Source organism: Tympanuchus pallidicinctus, unplaced genomic scaffold (genome assembly GCF_026119805.1).
Source record: "Tympanuchus pallidicinctus isolate F22 unplaced genomic scaffold, pur_lepc_1.0 scaffold9, whole genome shotgun sequence".
Taxonomy (NCBI): Eukaryota; Metazoa; Chordata; class Aves; order Galliformes; family Phasianidae; genus Tympanuchus; species Tympanuchus pallidicinctus.
In genome coordinates, this window is record NW_026294813.1 from 6,767,319 (window position 1) to 6,785,999 (window position 18,681).

The 18,681-nt window shown below is 41.4% G+C and overlaps 1 protein-coding gene across 1 annotated transcript in view; it reads right to left on the reverse strand.

The window, feature by feature from the left end:
- The window catches only part of IL31RA (interleukin 31 receptor A), a 35,546-nt gene extending 21,892 nt beyond the window's left edge, over window positions 1–13,654 (reverse strand). The window contains exons 1-4 of the mRNA XM_052670434.1: window positions 13,493–13,654; window positions 4,304–4,388; window positions 2,936–3,232; window positions 1,475–1,595 (exon numbers count right to left, since the gene is read on the reverse strand). Coding sequence (XP_052526394.1) covers window positions 1,475–1,595; window positions 2,936–3,232; window positions 4,304–4,358 — 473 coding nt within the window. The 5' untranslated portion in view covers window positions 4,359–4,388; window positions 13,493–13,654. The remainder of the gene's footprint in view (window positions 1–1,474; window positions 1,596–2,935; window positions 3,233–4,303; window positions 4,389–13,492) is intronic.
- Between the last annotated feature and the right edge of the window lie 5,027 nt (window positions 13,655–18,681).

Below are 18,681 nucleotides of genomic sequence, written 5' to 3' on the forward strand. Positions count from 1 at the left end.
AACACAAACAGAAACAAGCAGTATTACTCTAAAAAACAGACTAACAAGTATGTTTGAGATGAAATCTGCTGGCACATTCAAAACTGCATCTGAGATCTGCCTTGAAACAACTCTGACTTCATGTTGTCACAGTAATTTGTGAAAAAGTAACCTTTTAAACAATACTTAACTGAAATTGAATGAAGCAAATACTTACGCTCTTATAATGAAGTCATAAAAACATAAAAAAGTGTGAGATTGCTGGAACAAAGGAGGTTCCACATAAATATGAGAAAAACCTTCTTCATGGTGAGGGCAACAGGACGCTGGAGCAGGCTGCCCAGAGAGGTTGCGGGGTCTCCTTCTCTGGAGACATTCAGAACCCACCTGCATGCATTCCTGTGTGACCTGATCCAGGTGCTCCTGCTCCAGCAGGGGGATTGGGCTGGATGATCTTTCCAGGTCCCCTCCCATCCCTGTGATTCTGTGATATTTGTAAATGCAAATCCCTGCGTGTAAGCAATCCAAGAAGGACAACTCTTCCTTCAATCATTAAAACATTATGACTTCAAAGACTCCCAGATTAAACTGTCAAATGGCTCATCATTATATTTGCACAGTTCTGCTTTTTTTTTTCTTCCTTCTCCCCAGCACTTTTCCTTGAAATTACAAATTTATCACTAGAAAAGATAAACAGTTATCAATTGTACATATTTTTTTAATGCTCAGGATACCTTTACAACATAGTAATTGTCATTTTAACGTGCCAAGCCTGCAATAGATGCTGCTAGATACCAAGCATATTTTGGTAAGCAAACGAGTAAATTACGCAAATTTTCAGCATCTATAAAACAATTGAGATGAAAGGCTTGGCTTGTAATAACTGTATTGCACAAAATGCTACCAGTAAGAAGAGCACCTTGAAAACTGCTATTTAGTAAGCCTTAAAATATCTCTAAGTGTAACACATGATTACAAACAACTGTACTTGCTACCACTAGACAAAATAACAGAGAATTCAATGGTTTTAACAAGGAAATTGTTTAAAGCGGAGAAAGGATACACCTTCTTTCCTCACCCAAAGTGAGGATAGCTAAAAGCACAAAGAATTTCCATTCTACTTCACCAGTGGGATACCCTAAAAGCTGATGTTTCTACTTAGGCTTACTCAACTTTTCTCTAATTAGTAATGTTACCTTGAGGAAACAAATGATTTTAAGTTCTGACGTAAACATTTCTACGTCTACTGAGTATTAGGTTGAAAATGCTCATTACTTACACACAGAGAACCAAAACGGTATCAAGTAGTAAGTTTTTTCAACCATTACCAACTCAAAATTAACTGCATTAAGAAATGCTTCTGAACTACATGATGTTTCTATGCTTCTCAGTTTACTTTAAACAAAAGTCAGGAAATGGGGGGGTGGGAAGAATGATGACACACGACTAGTGGTCTCACCCCGGCACTCCAGTTCCTGGCACATTCTATACTTACATTTTTCTGTAAAGAGTATAACTTGTTGCAAGATTTGTTTCTCTTCCTGAAGTCCAGTTACAGGTAAGCTTAATATCAACATCGTAAATGCAGGAAATATTTCTTGGTGTGCCTGGTGGAACTACAATGACAAAGGAAAAAAATTTCTCATATATTATATTATATTATATTATTTTAATATAAAACTTCAAATGTTGGTAGGCAGGCTGATTACACTAAACCACTACATGACTTGCAATAGAACTTAATTTACGAATTTCTTATTGCCTTCAAAACCCTTCACAAAACCAAGACCACTCTCCTTCCCAACTAAAGCCAGGCAATTTGCCCCAGCTACTTCTCAGAAGTACATAATTAAGTGGGTCTGAAAGAATTTTTCTACTAACACATTACAGAAACTTACATCAAATGAATATGCACTTCAGCCTGAACCTCTAAGTATAACCTCTGTGAAACACCTACAGCTAAATGCCAGTCCAGTTAGCAACAGAAACACAAAGAAACAATTTAAAAGTTCACAAAAAGAGGGCATCCTCTGAAAGACACAGTTCCACTTAGTTCCTTCCCATTACCACATATCCAATCAAAACTGCTGATCTGAAAAGTCCTCATGACCTCAGAAAGTTAACTTCCCAAGAAATGTATGAATACAACTCTGAAAAGACCCCTCTAATTCCAGACTCCCACTCTTCCAAGCAAGATAGCACAAAGGAATGCAATCTTTATAGTCTGAAGCCATTCATTAAAAAAAAATGCAACACCTTCTTGATATCTGTGTTGAAGCTAGTCTTCTTCATTCAACAGAAGAAATGGGAGTGAAGACAAAGATCTCCAATAAATTAGCTGAAAAGAGAGTTCTATGAACTCTATAAGAAGCTCTCTCTCTGAAATAATACATTTCTATTCTATTTAACATAGCTCTTCAAAAGATATCCCTTTTGCTAACGTGCTTAAGATACACTCAACTTTGAAAACAGGCAATACTTTCTGCTGTTCTTTATTCCAGAAATTTACTTCTCTGCATTTATTCTTTACTAGAAAAGGATCTCCATGCAGATGTTAGCATAGCCTGGACTTAACCTGTTCAATAAATTAGAAAAAACAGTATTTAATTTACCCTTCAGTCTTCTCCAGATGAGACTATAATGCTTTAGGAGCACTAGATTAGAAAGTAAAACATCCCTGGAGAAATCTAAAGTTGGCTAAGCTAGATATGAGAAACAAAAGAGAAAGCTTGCATTGATTCAACTGGCCAAACACTGGGTCAGAGAGGTTATGGACTTGCATGAATAAGGTTTGCCAGAAATTTCATGCTTTAGTTTAGAAAAAAAAAGGAGATAATGAAGATAAGTGACTTGCAATGCCACAAGGAGGGCAGGGGAGGGGAGGGGAGTTGTTTTAAAAATATTTCTTGAAGTTATTCAAAAATGTTAAAATTAGTTGCCCCGTATTTCTACTTACATCCAGATTTAACTTCAGTGTGAACCAGAAGTTGTTCCTTCCCTAAGTACTTAATGAAGCACTTCACATGTGCTTTGTTGTGAGTGAAATTATTGATAGTTATACTAGATACAGTCTCATTGACGATATTATAATTTTCCTGAGCAATTAATTCACGATTCAATTTCCAGATGATGTGGCTTGCGTTCCTGTGAGGTGTATAATGTTTTCCAAGAACACAGAATAGTTTCAGGGTGGATCCTCTTTCAATTTCAGGAGAAGAAGGAAAAATGTCAGCATCTCTAGTAGAGCTCTCATCTGAAAACAAAATTAAAGTTATCATATAACCTAGTCTCTTAAAAGAATGAGAAAATATAGTACTTACTTTGTTATCGAAGTATATGCCCAGAGATCATTTCATTGTTTTTTTTTTTAAATATAGTTCAAATAAAATGCTCAGATGGCACCTATGTGATATATATTAATATAGGTATTGTGCAAGAATGATTTTCTATATCTTGCCGTTGAGAATGTATAGCAACTGTTAGTGACTATATTGAAAAGCATTTCAGCAGCTGAGAATTTGCTCTATCAAACTGTGTCATTTCGTGTTCTGTATCTGCTGTAGTTTCCATGGAAATAAGTAGGAGGCACTACTTTTGGAGCAACCTACAGAATACTGATGAAAAATAAAAGCCTGTGGTTTTCCATTCAGGTCTGCTTCTTAACCACTTCAGAACCAGCCATACAACATTCACTGCAATTTCAATAGTTACTGGTGCAAGCTTAAACTGACTATAGAACTGCCACACTTCTAAAAGATAAATTAATTAATTTAAAAAAACTCCAAAACATTCACACACTGTTACTGTTATTGTGACTTTTAAGACCAGGGATAATGTTATTATTCAGAAATTCATGTAATGATTACTAACATTTGATGTAAAGTAGATCTAAAAGAGCAGACATTAACTGCTCCTTGGATGCTCATGTATTACAAAGTTAGTAATTTGGAATACAGCAGATCACCAAAGCTAAATCTTGACAACCCAACAAGAACTGAACCGTGATACAACTTCTGGATGCAGTGTCCTCCATCATCCTGCTCAAGAGGTAAACAGCTAACATTGTAACTTTTAAAATATTAAAAATAAAAAAAGACAAAAACTTAAAGCAATGACAGTTTGCACACCACAAAGAGAGATCAAGAATACCCCATGTAAGTTAATCTTTCACTCTACACTGTAAACTACCTACTCACCTGCTAACTCCTATGTTTAAAATATGCTGGTTTTCATATTAATAACTCTTAAAAATTACATTTGGCAAAGGATCCTTGATGGGAAATTTTCTATTGGCAAAATGAGTGCTAGTAATTAAGAAACATACCTGCTATAGATCTTCTACAGAGCAAGATAAATATCCAAATCCAACAGTTGAACATTTCCTTTTCAGAAAGTACGGACAGGAAACACTGTCAGGAAATAAAAATATTAAATAAATAAAAAGCATGTAGTTCAAGTAAAGATGCCCTTGTAACTTTAACACTTTGCAAGCATTTATATGACAAGAATGATGACCCACTTGTGTTCAGTTTAAGCATTGATTTGCCTAAATGTTAGTTTCCTACATGATGTGAGAAATCTGATACAGTTTTCCAGTTTTCAAGTTTTCCAGAAAGATGAAAGGGGCAAGCATACCTGAAACCCTTCTGGACGGGATCCAATCTGTCTTCTAATTGCAGTGTGAATCACAGAACCATAAAATCACTCAGGTTGGAAAAGACCTTCAAGATCACTGAGTCCAACCACAACCTAACCATACTGCCCTAACTCTAACAACCCTCCACAATCGTGTTCCTGAGCACCACATCCAAATAGGTTTTTAAACGCATCCAGGGATGGTGACTCAACCACCTCCTGGGAAGCCTATGCCAGTGCTTAACAATCCTTCCTGTAAAGAAGTTTTCCTGATATCCAGCCTAAACCTCCCGTGCCACAACTTGAGGCCACTTCCCCTCGTCCTGTCACCTGTCACCAGTGAGAAGAGACCACCCCTGCTCTCACTGCAATCACTTTCCAGGTACTGGAAGGGAGCAATAAGGTCTCCCTTCAGCCTCCTTTTCCTCATACTAAACAGCCCAGTTCCTTCAATCTCCCCTCGTAGGCCATGTTCTCCAAGCCCTTCACAAGCCTTGTTGCCCTTCTTCGGCCTTGCTCCAGCACCTCAGTGTCCTGTGTACTGTGTACACTGTGTACTGTGTACAGCGTACTGAGGTGCCCAAAACTGAACACAGTACTTGAGGTGAGACCTCACCAGCGCCGAGTACAGGGGCAGGATGACTTCCCTAGTGCTGCTCACCTCACCATTCCTGATACAAGCCAGGATGCCATGGGCCTTCTTGGCCACCCGGGCACACTGCTGGCTCATACTCAGCCAGCTGTCCATCAATACACCAAGGTCCCTTTCCATCAGGCAGCTTTCCAGCCACTCTTCCCCAGGCCTGTAGGGTTGCCTGGGGTTGTTGTGACCGAAGTGCAGGACCCAACACTTGGCCCTGTTGAAATACATACAGTTAACCTTGGCCCATCAATCCAGTCTATCCAGGTCCCTCTGTAGTGCCCTTCTCCCTTTGGGCAGATCAACACTGCCTCCCAACTAGGAGTCATCTGCAAATTTACTGAGGGTGCACTCAATCCCCTCATCAAGATTAATAAAGATGTTTCATAGAAGCTGCCCCAATACTGTGCCCTGGGGGGCACCACTCGTGACCCGGCCACCAGCTGGATTTAGCTCTGTTGGCCACAGCTCTTTGGGTCTGGTCATCCAGCCAGTGTTTCACCCAGCGGAGCGTACGCCCATCCAAACCATGGGCAGCCAGCTTCTCCATGAGAATGCTGTGGGGGACAGTGTTGAAGGCCTTACTGAACTCCAGGTAAACCACATTGACAGCCTTACCCTCATCCACTAAGCGGGTCACCTTGCCATAGAATGAAATCAGGTTTGTCAGACAGGCTTTACCATTCGTAAACCCATGCTGACCGGGCCTGATCCCCTGGTTGACCTTTAACTGGTCCATGGTGGCTCCCGAGATTATCCGTTCCACAACCTTCCCGGGCACTGAGGTGAGACTGACAGGTCTGTAGCTACCAGGATCACCTTTCCAGCCCTTTTTGAAGATGGGCGTCACATTTGCCAGTCTCCAGCCTGCCGGGACATCCTCGGTTAGCCAGGACTGCCAAAGAATGATGGAGAGTGGCTTGGCAACCACATCCTCCAACTCCCTCAGCGCTCTAGGGTGCAATCCATCCGGCCCCATGGACTTGTGAGTATCCAGCCTTCAGAGCAGGTCCAAAACCACCTCATCAGAGATAAAGCAGGGCCTTTCTGTTCCCCATCCCTTTCCACCAGAGCAAAGGGCTTTGTTCCCAGGGAGTCTTACTATTAAAGACCGAAGCAATGAAGGCATTAAGCACCTCAGCCTTATCCTGATCGTTTGTTACCAAGTTGCTCTCGGTGTTCAACAAATGAAGAAGACTCTCCCTAGCCCTTCTCTTATTGCTGATGTATTTATAGAAACATTTACTGTCATCTTTCACCCTAGTGGCCAAGTTCAGATCTAGCTGGGCCTTAGCCTGATTTTCTCTCTGCATAGCTTCACCATATACTTGTAATTCTCCTAAGCTGCTTGGCCACTTTTCCAAAGACCATAAACTTTCCTTTTGTTCCTGAGTTCTAACCAAAGGTCTCTGTTCAGCCAGATCGGTTTCCTTCCCTGTTAGCTTGTCTGCCATGACTTGGAGATGGTCAGCTCCTGCATCTTTAAAATAACTTCCTTAAAGTATTCCCAGCCTTCCTGGGCTCCCATGCCCTTCAGAACTACCTCCCAAGGGACCTTTTTAACCATGGGCAGAAAGAGACCCAAGTCTGCCCTCCAGATGTCCAAGGATTGGTAAGAAAGAGAATTACATATATTTGAAATTTGGTTTGCCCAACCATCCTTTGGGAGCAGGCATTAAACAAGGCTAACTCTTAAAATGGCTAAATGAAAACTGCATTCCACTCAAAAATAAAGGGAAGTTCTAACAGTCAGATGACTCTTAACTAGCCCTGTAGAACACACACCAAAGACTGTGCTATGCAGTGTGGTCAGCAGTGATGCAGTCCACCGTACTTTACTAGCTAGGTGACTAGTGACTGCGGAGCAACTAATGCACTTCTGAGACAACTATTGATATCAACAAAACAAAGCAAATTAATCAAGAGCTCTCTAAGATGATGTGTCTCATACAAAATATAGAAGAAAGGATGAACCCAATACAAATCAACATTCTGCAAAAATGAATTACAGATGCTGTGCTGGCATAAGAACTTTTTTTCCCATTTCAAAAAGTTAATCATTTTATTAGATAGTTAAATAAGATGTTTTGTAACAGCTCAGTGAATATGGCTTTAATCTTGGAGGAAATACTAATTCATGAGAACACCAAATCCTGTGTGTGGCATGTGAAGATAAGCATTTATAGCTGTTTACAGGAAAGAGCTTGGGGCATTTAACATAAATGATAGAGCTCTATTATTTCTTTTTTGTAGCCTTTAATAAAAACCTGTGACGAAAGCTCAACATGTATTCTTAATTGTAAAGACTTTGGGAAATAAAACTAATGTTAAAAACACAGTTTTTCCTTAAAAAATAAAGCAAAAAAGAGGATAAAACTCTCACCACACAGCAGTCATCTAGAGTGAAGCAATCTCATTACTCTAACTAAAATGGGTAATAAGTTTTCTTATTTGTAGACTATTCAAAATATTATCGCAACCTACACCAAGAACAAAACAAACATCACCCCAGACAGGGCACACAGATAACTATATTACTACAGAATAAAATGCCTTCCAGATGAGCAAACAGTCCATTTATGAGAAATTTTCAATCAATTTACACAAATTTTTTTAATAAAATTCACAGTCCATTTCAACAGAAAATGTAGTGGGGAAAAAAAACAACCCTTCAAGATGACATGGACATTTGATTTTATCTGGGAGCAATGATATTTCTTCTGGAAATTAAATTACTGTATTGATCACATGCAAAAAGAAATTGTGAGAAATAAAGAGAAGAGAGTAAGAGCAGAAGAACCAGCCTGGTTAAAGCTTTGAAGGACGCAAAAGCTCTTAACACAGAGAAATGGAACAATCTGCCATATTAAAAAAGAAAATTAAAAAAGGCCTATAAAGGCCTATTAAGTATGCTTCACATTTCCCACCGTAAATCTTTTTTATAAGCTTGGAATTTTTCAAAACGCTAACAGTTTCTGCTGAAATCTTAGAATGTCTGTTCTGTATTTTTGAAGGCACGAGACAGAGGCTGCTTTCAGCCAAAAAGAGTTTAGGCGCTTCCAAGAATAGGGAAAATGTTTTCATGACGAGTCTTACCCTAGCAATCCCACACTCCCACACTCTTAGTGAATAATTGCGACTTAAATCACAGGGAAGTCATAAAACCCATTTCCAAGTTACGCTTGTGCCAAAAATATCCCGAACTACTGCAAATTCTACTGCGGTGGAACACAGCGCTAAGAAGCCCAGGCATGGGAAATCCAGCTGCAATGCCATGCCAGCTTACAAGCTTTCAAAATATCTTGGTTCCTTGCACTTACATAAAAGATTAAACAAAGATCAAACCCATCTATACTCGGCAATCTCCTTGTCCTCTACCCACCTCCGGCTTTCTGTTCTGCTCCAGTGCACCATTAGTGCACATCACACAGTCAGATACTTCCACTTGCTAAAATAACGTTTTTGTTGTTGTTGTTGTTAAGTAGCAAATGTAAATGGCTTTGCAAGTATCTGATTTTGCTGAAATAGAGAAACGTAGAGGATCTAGGGAGATCCTACAATGTTTCTTCCCTGCTGTAAGCTGTTCTGTCGGTTCAGTACTGATGCTGTAACAGCACCTCTTTCTGCCTTCCCCAGTTTAGCAGATGGTTACTCAAGGTGCAAATTGCCAATTACAAGATGTCAGAAATCAGTGTAGCAACTCGGCAGGTTACAGATCTGCTTACATCTTATGTGGTTATCACTATAATCATACGCGACTAAATAGCAGTTTGGCTGTGTACTTGCTCAAGACACATGTGAAAGAACTGAAAGAACAAGTCACACCATAAACTCAGAAATGTTTCACTTAAAGATGACCCAAAACTAAGGGAAGAGATTGATATACCAGAGGGCTGTGCTGCCATCCAGAGAGACCTCAACAGGCTGGACAGATGGGCTAGCAGGAGCCTTACAGCATTTAACAAGAAGGGCAGAGTCATTCACCTGTGGGGGAACATGTTTAAGCATCAGCACTCCTTTACCATAAGGGTGGCTGGGCATAGGATGCCCAGAAAGGCTCTGAAGACTCCTTCCTGGAGATCTCCGAAAGGCACCTGGGTGTGCGCTTGGGCACCCTGATCTGGATGTCCCTGCTGGAGCTGGGGTTGAAACTCTTCCAACCTCAGCCTTCTGTTGGTTTGTGAAAGACAACTACAAAAGCTAAAATCAGAACTGTAAAGAAACAGCATGAACATAACTGTTTTCTTCAAAAAGAGCAATTTAAAAATTTAATTCATCAAAACAAAATTTCTGGCACAAAGGGGGAAACTCAATGAAGGTCACATTAAAAAAAAAAAAAAGTAATACGCTTGATAAAACTGTCACACCAACAAAGCCTCAGGGTTTCCATTTTTAATTTTGAAATTTAAGACATTTGGAATAATTATATATATATATAAATATATAAATATATATATATTTATAGTGTAAATATATGACGAAGCCAAAGGAAAACAAGACCCACAACAACTTTTCCCCACGTTTTCTATGTAGTGCTACTTCTCCAATAGTATTTCCCTTCTTTCAGGATAGGAAAGTTTTTTCCATTCAAATCTAATTCTATGATTATTTTTAACAATACAGACACATACTTCTGCACACAATGTAGCTGTTATGCCACTAATAGAAATCACAGTACATTTATAAATTGAACTGGCAGTATGTCTTTCGCCCACATAAAACATAAGCTCTTCAAGAATTTCTAACAGTTCAAATCTAGATAGCTACTCCTTCTTACTAACTACAAATACAACGCTTACAGCAATCCTAATACAGAAAAACTGAATAGTTGTTGGTGTCTTTTATTCAGACTTTAGTAGCAATTGTAGCATCTCCAACCACCACATACAGAGACAGCCTCCGCTCTATACCTGATCAGTCAATGCTGACTGCCAGGAATCCAGGCCTGAGCTATCTCAGTGAATTAATGTAGCAACAGACTCGTTTGGAAGAGCTATAAACATAAGTGTCCCAAACTCCACTATTCAAATCTGTTAGTATTTACAAAATCCAGGGGGGAAAGAAGACATTCCAGGCACAGAATGCCTGAAGTTCCAAATATGAACTCCAGTCTCCTTCCTAGAAAACAGGCTGCAGAAGCATCAGCTCCCAGGACCAAACCCAAGGATGAGTATCCGTGGGTATCAGAGGAGCAAGAACAGAGACCATCTGCACAGGTCAGAGCAGAACAAACAAACTGGAGGAATCAGAAGAAGTGAGGGGGAGTTTATGCCCTTTCTGACATCCGTAAGCTGTACAAATTGCACTTTGACAAGACCATTCATGGGAAAAGCAGCAGACTCCACAGCAAATGATCCTGAGCACACTGGTTTCATAGCCTACAGCCTCTAACCAAGCCAAAAGTAGATAACTGAACCTAAGTCCAGGAAGAATAAAAATAAGCATTTTAATATTTCAGTTAAATAGAAGTTCAAGCCAAAGAAGATAAGCACATTTTCTCTTGAAAAATAAACCTATTTATATTTGAAATGATGCCAATTTGCTACCATTATCTATTAAAATCCCTAGAATAAATTCTTAGTGTTATTCAAACGATACAGATTTACTGAGGAAACAGGAAGTTTATGGAAAAATCCAAAGGAGCAGTGTGAAGCAGAGCTCCATGAAGCCACAGCAACTTGTTCTTTAGATATCATAGCAAAAAATAGAAATAAAAAATGCTGCATCCAGAAAGTTCAATGACATTTTAATTTACTAGCTGTAAATTGACTGGAACCTGAAAAAGCAGGAAAGACATTTTCTTCTGTCATTCTCTAAATAGAATTAGTTAAATAAAAAATAGGAACAACATGATAAGATACTTTTGTTCAAAAATCCTGAATGATGTGGTGGCCAGGCAAGGTCAGTTCAGTTAATAACTGCAGATAATATTACTTTGTTTAGCATACATTAGAGTTACAAATGAAAAACTTGTTTTGAGAAACGCTTTTCTTCAGTATAGAACATTATTTATCAGCATATTAACACATTTTGATATAAAATGCTGTATATGATATTAAGGTCTTTTTTTTTTTTTTTTTTCATTTTAAGTAAACAATCAGATAGAATTTGAGAAGTATCTCTAAAAAAAAGGCCAGGACAACAATACTACTCTAAGTGACTGTTGGCAATTACCAGAGAGAACTAGAGATATTGTCACTGCAGGTCATTCTTGTTTTTATTGATAAAGAAAATTTTCAGGAAGGTTTTAAATAGAACCTGTGTACAGGTCTGATCCTGGGAGTTTTCTTCTTAGAGTTAGTGTTTGAGGAACTACAGACGTTAGTGTATGCACTGATTATTTTGTCACAGATCTCCAGTCCATAGGCCATCATTAGGTGAAGTAGTTGCCTTTGTACCCACTCCTTGGGCACAGCCACTCAAAGAAAGGTGGATAGCAGGACAGAACAAGACATCTCTGCCAGTGTAAGCAACTAGATGAGAAATGGATCCATGCACTGCCCTTTAAATAAAGGTAGAATTCTCATCAAGAGAGAGGTTTTTTCACAAGGCCAGATCCAAATCCCTTTCTTACCTCCCAAATCCCTTTCTTACCTCCCAAATCCAGGACCTGTTTTAATTTGAAGTTCATGAGAAATATACATCAGTCCATATGTAAGAGGGAAGATACTGTACTACTTTAAAGCATTTGTCCACTGTGCACAGCCTTGCAGTTGCTACCCACCATAGTGCTACACGTGTGACTGGAACAGGGAGGACCATGCAGATAAACCTGTGTTCCCACAGATAGAAGAGGAAAAGAGAACAAGATGAGAATAAAACGTATCATCATGAAAAGATGAACATGACTGTGCAGTTTACCAACCCTCATACCACAGCTATTCTAAAAAAGAGATTCAATCATTATTCCAGAAAACGTTATAAACTCATCTTACAGACACAGCTGATAATGAGTTTTGCATTTGTACAACTCACTGCAATACTTTATCCTGGTTTTCATAATTCATTTGAAATATAGATAATACGTGCCATTTCATCCTGTATCTTTTGTAGAGTGGTTAAGAAGCTTACCCTGCATTTCCACTTCCAAACATCCCTTTGCTTTTCCATTGTGGATACCTAAACGTACTCATATCAACTTCACAAGACAGTAAAAATTACACTCCCAAGTATTTCACAGCCTTCCTACCCAGTGGACAAATTCTTCAAATAGTTGGAGCTCGACACAGAGGAAGCAGGCATTCGTGCAGACTGCTGCATGAACGCAGCACGTGTATGACGTAACAGGGAAACCTCTGTACAGCTCGTCTTCACCAGATCCTTCATCTTCCTCTGTGGGACACCACATCCCCTCACTCACCACGTTAAGAAATACAAGAGGCTCTTAGCACCCTTCCTACAGCTGAATGTCTGAGCACGCCATCCCCTGTCCCCAGCACAGGAGGCAGCTGTCTGTTCTGCTGAGTATTTTCTCTCTGCGCTCTGATTCCAAATGTTATTTATCAAAGAACCAGTCTGGACGACACAACCAAATGCTGACCACCTTGCTAACGCAGCGCATCCACCTAACCCATTTTTCTTCTGCTTACTACTAATACAATATTTTCATATTTCAGCTCAAAGTGCTGGCTGACAGAACTACAGAACGGAACCAACTACTACAAACAACTCGATTTGGAAGTCTGCCAGTACAACAGTTTTTTACTTGAAGATGCTACACGTCCCAAGAATGCAAAAAATCATTCATCGGATTCACAATGTCACAATACACCAACTTAACACTAACATTCAGACTGAACCCCAGCCATTGCTCCGTGCACTCGCCTAGAGAACCAAGTAACGAAGTCTCTCAGAAACAGAGCTCAGAAGTTGTGCTCAGGCTTTTTAGGCGTTTGTTTTCAGCATGTGGCACACAGACGCCACAGACGCGCAGTGTCGCGGTCTAGGCGCAGGCGATACCTGTGACAGATCCGTAACAGGAAACGACGACGGCTCTCGGGGCACAAAGCGTGCGCGCACGGAGTGCGGGGCCGTGTATCCACCAGCCCGAAACACCTCGGGTAAAGCCACTGCCGAGCGTAACGCGTTCTTCCCCAGAGCAAGCAAACCGGCAGCTCAGCCACAGCTCTCAGCTCTCACGTCAGAGAAACAACCGCCATCGCCGCACGGCGCGGCTGCAGCTTGCGACGGCCCCGCAGCGCCGGCACGGCTCCTGCCGCCGAAGGCGCCGGTACCTACCGCGGCGGAGCCCGGCTCGGCTGCAGGCGGCGAAGGGATCTCACACAATAGGAAGTCAGCGGGTGCGGCACGGCTACGCTTTTTCCTGTAACCCTGAGAGAAGGCGGCTCGCCGCGGCGAGCTGCTTTCCTCGCCGCCGCGACAGAACGCCGAGTTCCCGCCCGGCGGAGCCCACCGGGCCCGGCGCCGCCTCCCGCCTCCCGCCCGCCCTCACCACCTGCCGGGTCGGGTCGGGCCAGATACCGACCTAAGAGTGTCCCAGCGGGCCGTGGTTTCCACAGCTGTCGATGGTGGGCGCGCTGGCACCCATCTGACGTTGCTTCCAAAGCGCTTAAGTACATCAGCGCTATAATGCATGTTGATACACATCGTCTTTAAATTGCATCAACGCGTACAGTGAAACAGGAGGGCTGGGTCGTGGCCGCCTCTGATGAACGCTCAGGGACGCGCCTCATGCATTATTTAGGTCATCGGTGCAGTTCAGAATAAATACGAACCCTTTTAAAGCTTCCAGATGCGTGCCAACTAATGACGGCCATCAGCCACATAAAACGGAATAAAAGGAAAAAGAGTTGGAAGGAAGATTGCAATTACGTGAGATGCTGTGCAAATGGAATGACATAGTCCCCAGAAATACACCTCCTGATAAGCATCCACAATCCTTTCTAAGAAGGCAGTCCCTGAGAACAGATAATGCACTGTTGTAATCAGTGTCGATGCCATCCAGCAGTCTTGTCCCTGGCCAGAAGAGATCCCTGCTAGTTTGACTTGTTAATGCTGGATTAGCATCCCCGGGAAGTCAGAGCAGACGAGAAGCTGCTGCCCATGCAGATGCAGGAGGCTGTTCTGAACCTGGTGAGGTCAGAGCTAGAACCCGTAGCAGATTCACTTGGCTCTTGTTCAGGCCCACCACCACTGCTTATCACAAACTGAGTTGGATTCAGAGATGGATGCTATCTGAGAGATGTGCTGCCTCTCTGTCCATGGCTGCTCACTGTCATCAGTGTTTCTCCAGCATGCTTCCACCATATCTCCCCTGTCTCCGGGACCTTCCTGCTTTTTCCAATCCAATGTCTATGTGCAGAATTGGGATTAGCCTGCTAAGGGGGGATCATACCTATTTATTTATCGGAGGAGTAAATAAATGCTCTATTTTGTTTAGTTCGGGTGTTTAAAGAAGTCACAACTAGCCCGCACATCTGTAGCAAGCAAGCTGCAGACCTGTTCATATCAGTTTCCAACACTCTGTCTGCACATCTGCACAATTTGGATCATGGCAAAGAAGGGCAACAAAGCTCATGGAGGGTCTGGAGCACACATCATAAAAGGAGTGGCTAAAGGAACTGGGATTTTTCAGTCTGGAGGAGGCTCAAGGGAGGCCACGTTGCTCTCTATAACTACCTGAAAGGAGGTTGTGGTGAGGTGGAGGGAGGCCTCTTTTTGCAGATAACAAAAATAGGAAGAGAGGTAATGATCTTATATTGTTCCAGGGGAGATTAAGGTTGGATATTAGGAAATACTTGTCAGAAAGAGTGATGAGGCATTGGAACAGGCTGCCCCTGACCTTGGAGGTTTTTCCTAGAGGTTTTCAAGCGAAGGATAGCTCTCACATGGAGTGACACAGACTAGACTGGCTATAGACATGGACTAGATGATCTTATGAGTCCTTCCAAACTTAATGATTCTGTGATTTGATGAATCTGCTACCTGTCAGCAATTTAAGCTGCAATTGCTGTTTTTTTTTTTCCTCTGTGCAAATACACAGTGCCAACACTTTCTCCCAATCCCAGATGGAAAAGTGAGCAGGCTGGTTGACTAAGTAAAATGCTCCAAGCAAAAACCCAACTCTTTCAGGCCATGCCGATGGTATGCTGGTGTGCCATCAGTCCTTCTACCCACTTCATTTACTCGGTCCTGCTGCTGTTTGTCATCTAGCTCCTGTTTGCTTGTCTTCTTCCCGCAGAGCAGCATTTACACTCTGCACCTCAGCATCCACTCCAACTTCCAGAGCAGTTCCGCGCCTTCACTTCTTCAGCTAGCTCCCCATGGGCACCACCGCAGAGGGTAGCCTACTGATTCCCCTATTTGTTTTGAAACAGTGTTGCCATCTCTTGATCATCTGTTTCTCATCTGGTGAAACCACACTGCACTGATGTTTCCCTTGCTATTAACAGGAATTTTAATAAGTTGGTACCGCAATATTTTGAAATTTCCCCTCTATTTTGCTATTAGGTATAGAACAGAACTGTGATGAAGAAAAAGATTCATACTGTAACCTGAACTCTCCTTGATTCTGCAAGACCTTTGATGTGTTCCTTATGTACCTCCTTATGTCTAAATTGGAGTGATATGGTTCAGAGAGAGGACTGTTTGATGCATAAGGAACTGGTTGGATGGCCACAGCCAAAGGGTTGTGGTTAATGACAGTTGGGATGGAAGCTGATCATGAACGGTGTCCTCCAGGCGTCCGTTGTAGGACTGGCACTCTTGAGCATCTTTATCAATTACATAAATGATGGGATTGAGCATACCCACAGCAAGTTTCCACACAACACCAACATAAGTGGTGAGTTGATATGGCAGAGGAAAGGATGCCATCCAAAGGGATCTTGACAAAAGGTGGGACCATATGAACATAATGAGGTTTAACAAGGCCCAGTACAAGGTGTTGTGTTTGGGTCAGGGCAATCCCAGATCTCCCCCAGACTGGGATAAGAACTTGAGAGTAGCTCTGCCAAGAAGGACTTGGGGGTCCAGATAGATGAAAAACTTTACATGAGACAGCACTATGCACTTGGTGTCCAGAAAGCCAGCTCATCAAAAGAGGGATGGACAGCTGTGAGAAGGAGGTGATTGTCACTCTCTGCTCTGCTCTCATAGGGTCCCATCTGCAGGAGTGCATTCTGGACTGGAGACCCCAACTCAAGGACATGGAGCTTTTGAAAAGGGCCCTGAACGGGGCCATGAAGGTGATCTGAACCCTGGAGCACCTCTCCCGTGAAGGCAGGATGAGGGAGCTGGGTTTGTTCAGCCTGGAGAGGAGAAGGATCTGGAGAGACTTCATTGCAGCTTTCGAATATTTAAAGGACGATTGTAAACAGGAGGGAAATCAACTTTTTACACAAGTAGATAGTGATAGGACAAGAGAAAATAGTTTTAAACTGAAGGCGGGGAGAGTTAGATTAGATGTCAGGAAGAAGTCTTTCACAGAGAGAGTGGTGAGGTGCTTGAGCAATCTGCTCAGAGAGGTTGTGGATGCCCATCCCTAGAGGTGTTCAAGGCCAGGTTGCATGGGGCCCTGGGCAGCCTGATCTAGTCGTTGGCAAGCCTGCCTACACCAGAAGGTTGGAACTAGATGGTCTTTGAAGTCCCTTCCAACCCAAACTATTCTGTAATTCTATAACTCTTTTTTACAATGTTTGCACGGGAACCCTGGGCTTGACCTATTATTTGCCTGTATCAACATATTAGTACAGTACATTGTTTTTTTAACTTACTGACAGATGTTTTAAAACAATATTTTAAACCGATGAAAAATTATACCAGACCTAAAAGTAGTTATTCACTTGCTAAACTTTTTAAAATCTCCAGCCATCCTTCTGACTGCTTAAAGACTAGGTACATGCTCTAATTAAGGCTTCCTTTGTTTAAAATGTTTTCATGGAGGCTGTAGCACTTAGGACATTCCAGGATGCAGAGGACACTTAATGAAAGCAGCAATAACTGTTCCAGTTACCACCATCTGTAATGATTTAATTGGAGAGGGAAAGTGCATCTTACAGAAAAACAAAAAAAGTTGATTTACCAAAAATGACTTGCCATAGAAGTCTGGAAACTTTAGAGTATAACAGTAACCACGCCAAAAGATGTGTTGTCACATTGACACTTAAGGGTGCTTTTATCCTTTTTGTGCTAGTGTTTTAAAGGACAAACTCTTCTGCTGTGAGGATGGGAGAAGAGTGAAGCTGCTATTCCTGGAACTTCAGGGAAAAAAATACCCTTGAAATGAAGACTCAGTGTTTTGATTGTATTCTGTTCAGCTCCTGTGTGCTCTTGGCTAGTGAGCTGGCAGTTCATGGATGGCTGCTTCAGAGACTGAAGAACAGATTTCAGGTGCTACTCCTTAGAGAAAGGAATGTGTGCTGCCCATATAGGTAGAATGAGACAGGACACTGAAGAACTACTGCTAAAATCTGATCCTGATCACCCATTAATTTTTTACATCATAGTAGCTCAGTTTGATACTTCGAAAAGTATTTATCTTCTGTATTATCGCCACATGCTATAAGGATATTAACCACTGCACACTTACTGTGAGTCTGTATGAATTCACATTTGGCACAGAACAGAGAATTGTGCAATTATCTGGGAAAACGAGGTGCATTTTCACTGTAATTTGACCTTGCAGAATTTAAATGTGCAATCTTGATAAAAGCAAGCCTGACATGAAACAGAGTTTTCATTAAGTTGGTTTTTACTCTGAAATGGTTGAAGATGTTCTGATGTATTGGGAAAAGTGTGTGTGAGAGGGGAACAATGAAAGTTATGTAACTTTTTCTAAAAATTGCCCCAATATGTAAGAAATTATCAGGCATTTGAAACTGTGGTTTTTAGAAGCACTTAAAACCTTTGCCTCATTAAGTTGCACGTACATCACCTTCTGCCCAATTGGAATGCAAAACTTACAAAATCAATGGAACCACACTTCCATCTATTTCTATTCTGCCTACAGCTATCCAGGCTCCCAGCCTTTATGGCAATACCTTTGTTTTTCCCCTATGTTGCTATGGAGGCATCAGTAAGACCTTGATGAACCATTCTCTTGAAAGCCATTCTTTCCCCACACTTGGTGTAGGATATTGACTAATTCAAAAACCGAAGCCATGATTTCATCTTCCCATGAACTTGATCATAATGTAATTGCAAGAGGAAGCAGAAAAACATGGTATCATCAGTTTGTAAAGGAATCTGTTTACATTATTAAGTCCAGCTGGAATTACAGCATGCTAAATGGACTGTATAAGAAGACTCAATTAATCAAGATTTGATTTCACTGTTGTAGCAGTAATGCCACAATCCATGTGGACAGATTTTGTAGCTGGAAAATAATTAGCATAAAAGCAGTTTGTACCTTTCTGTTTTAATATTTTTTCACCAGAAGTGTAGATCCTAGTTATAGCCTATTTCAT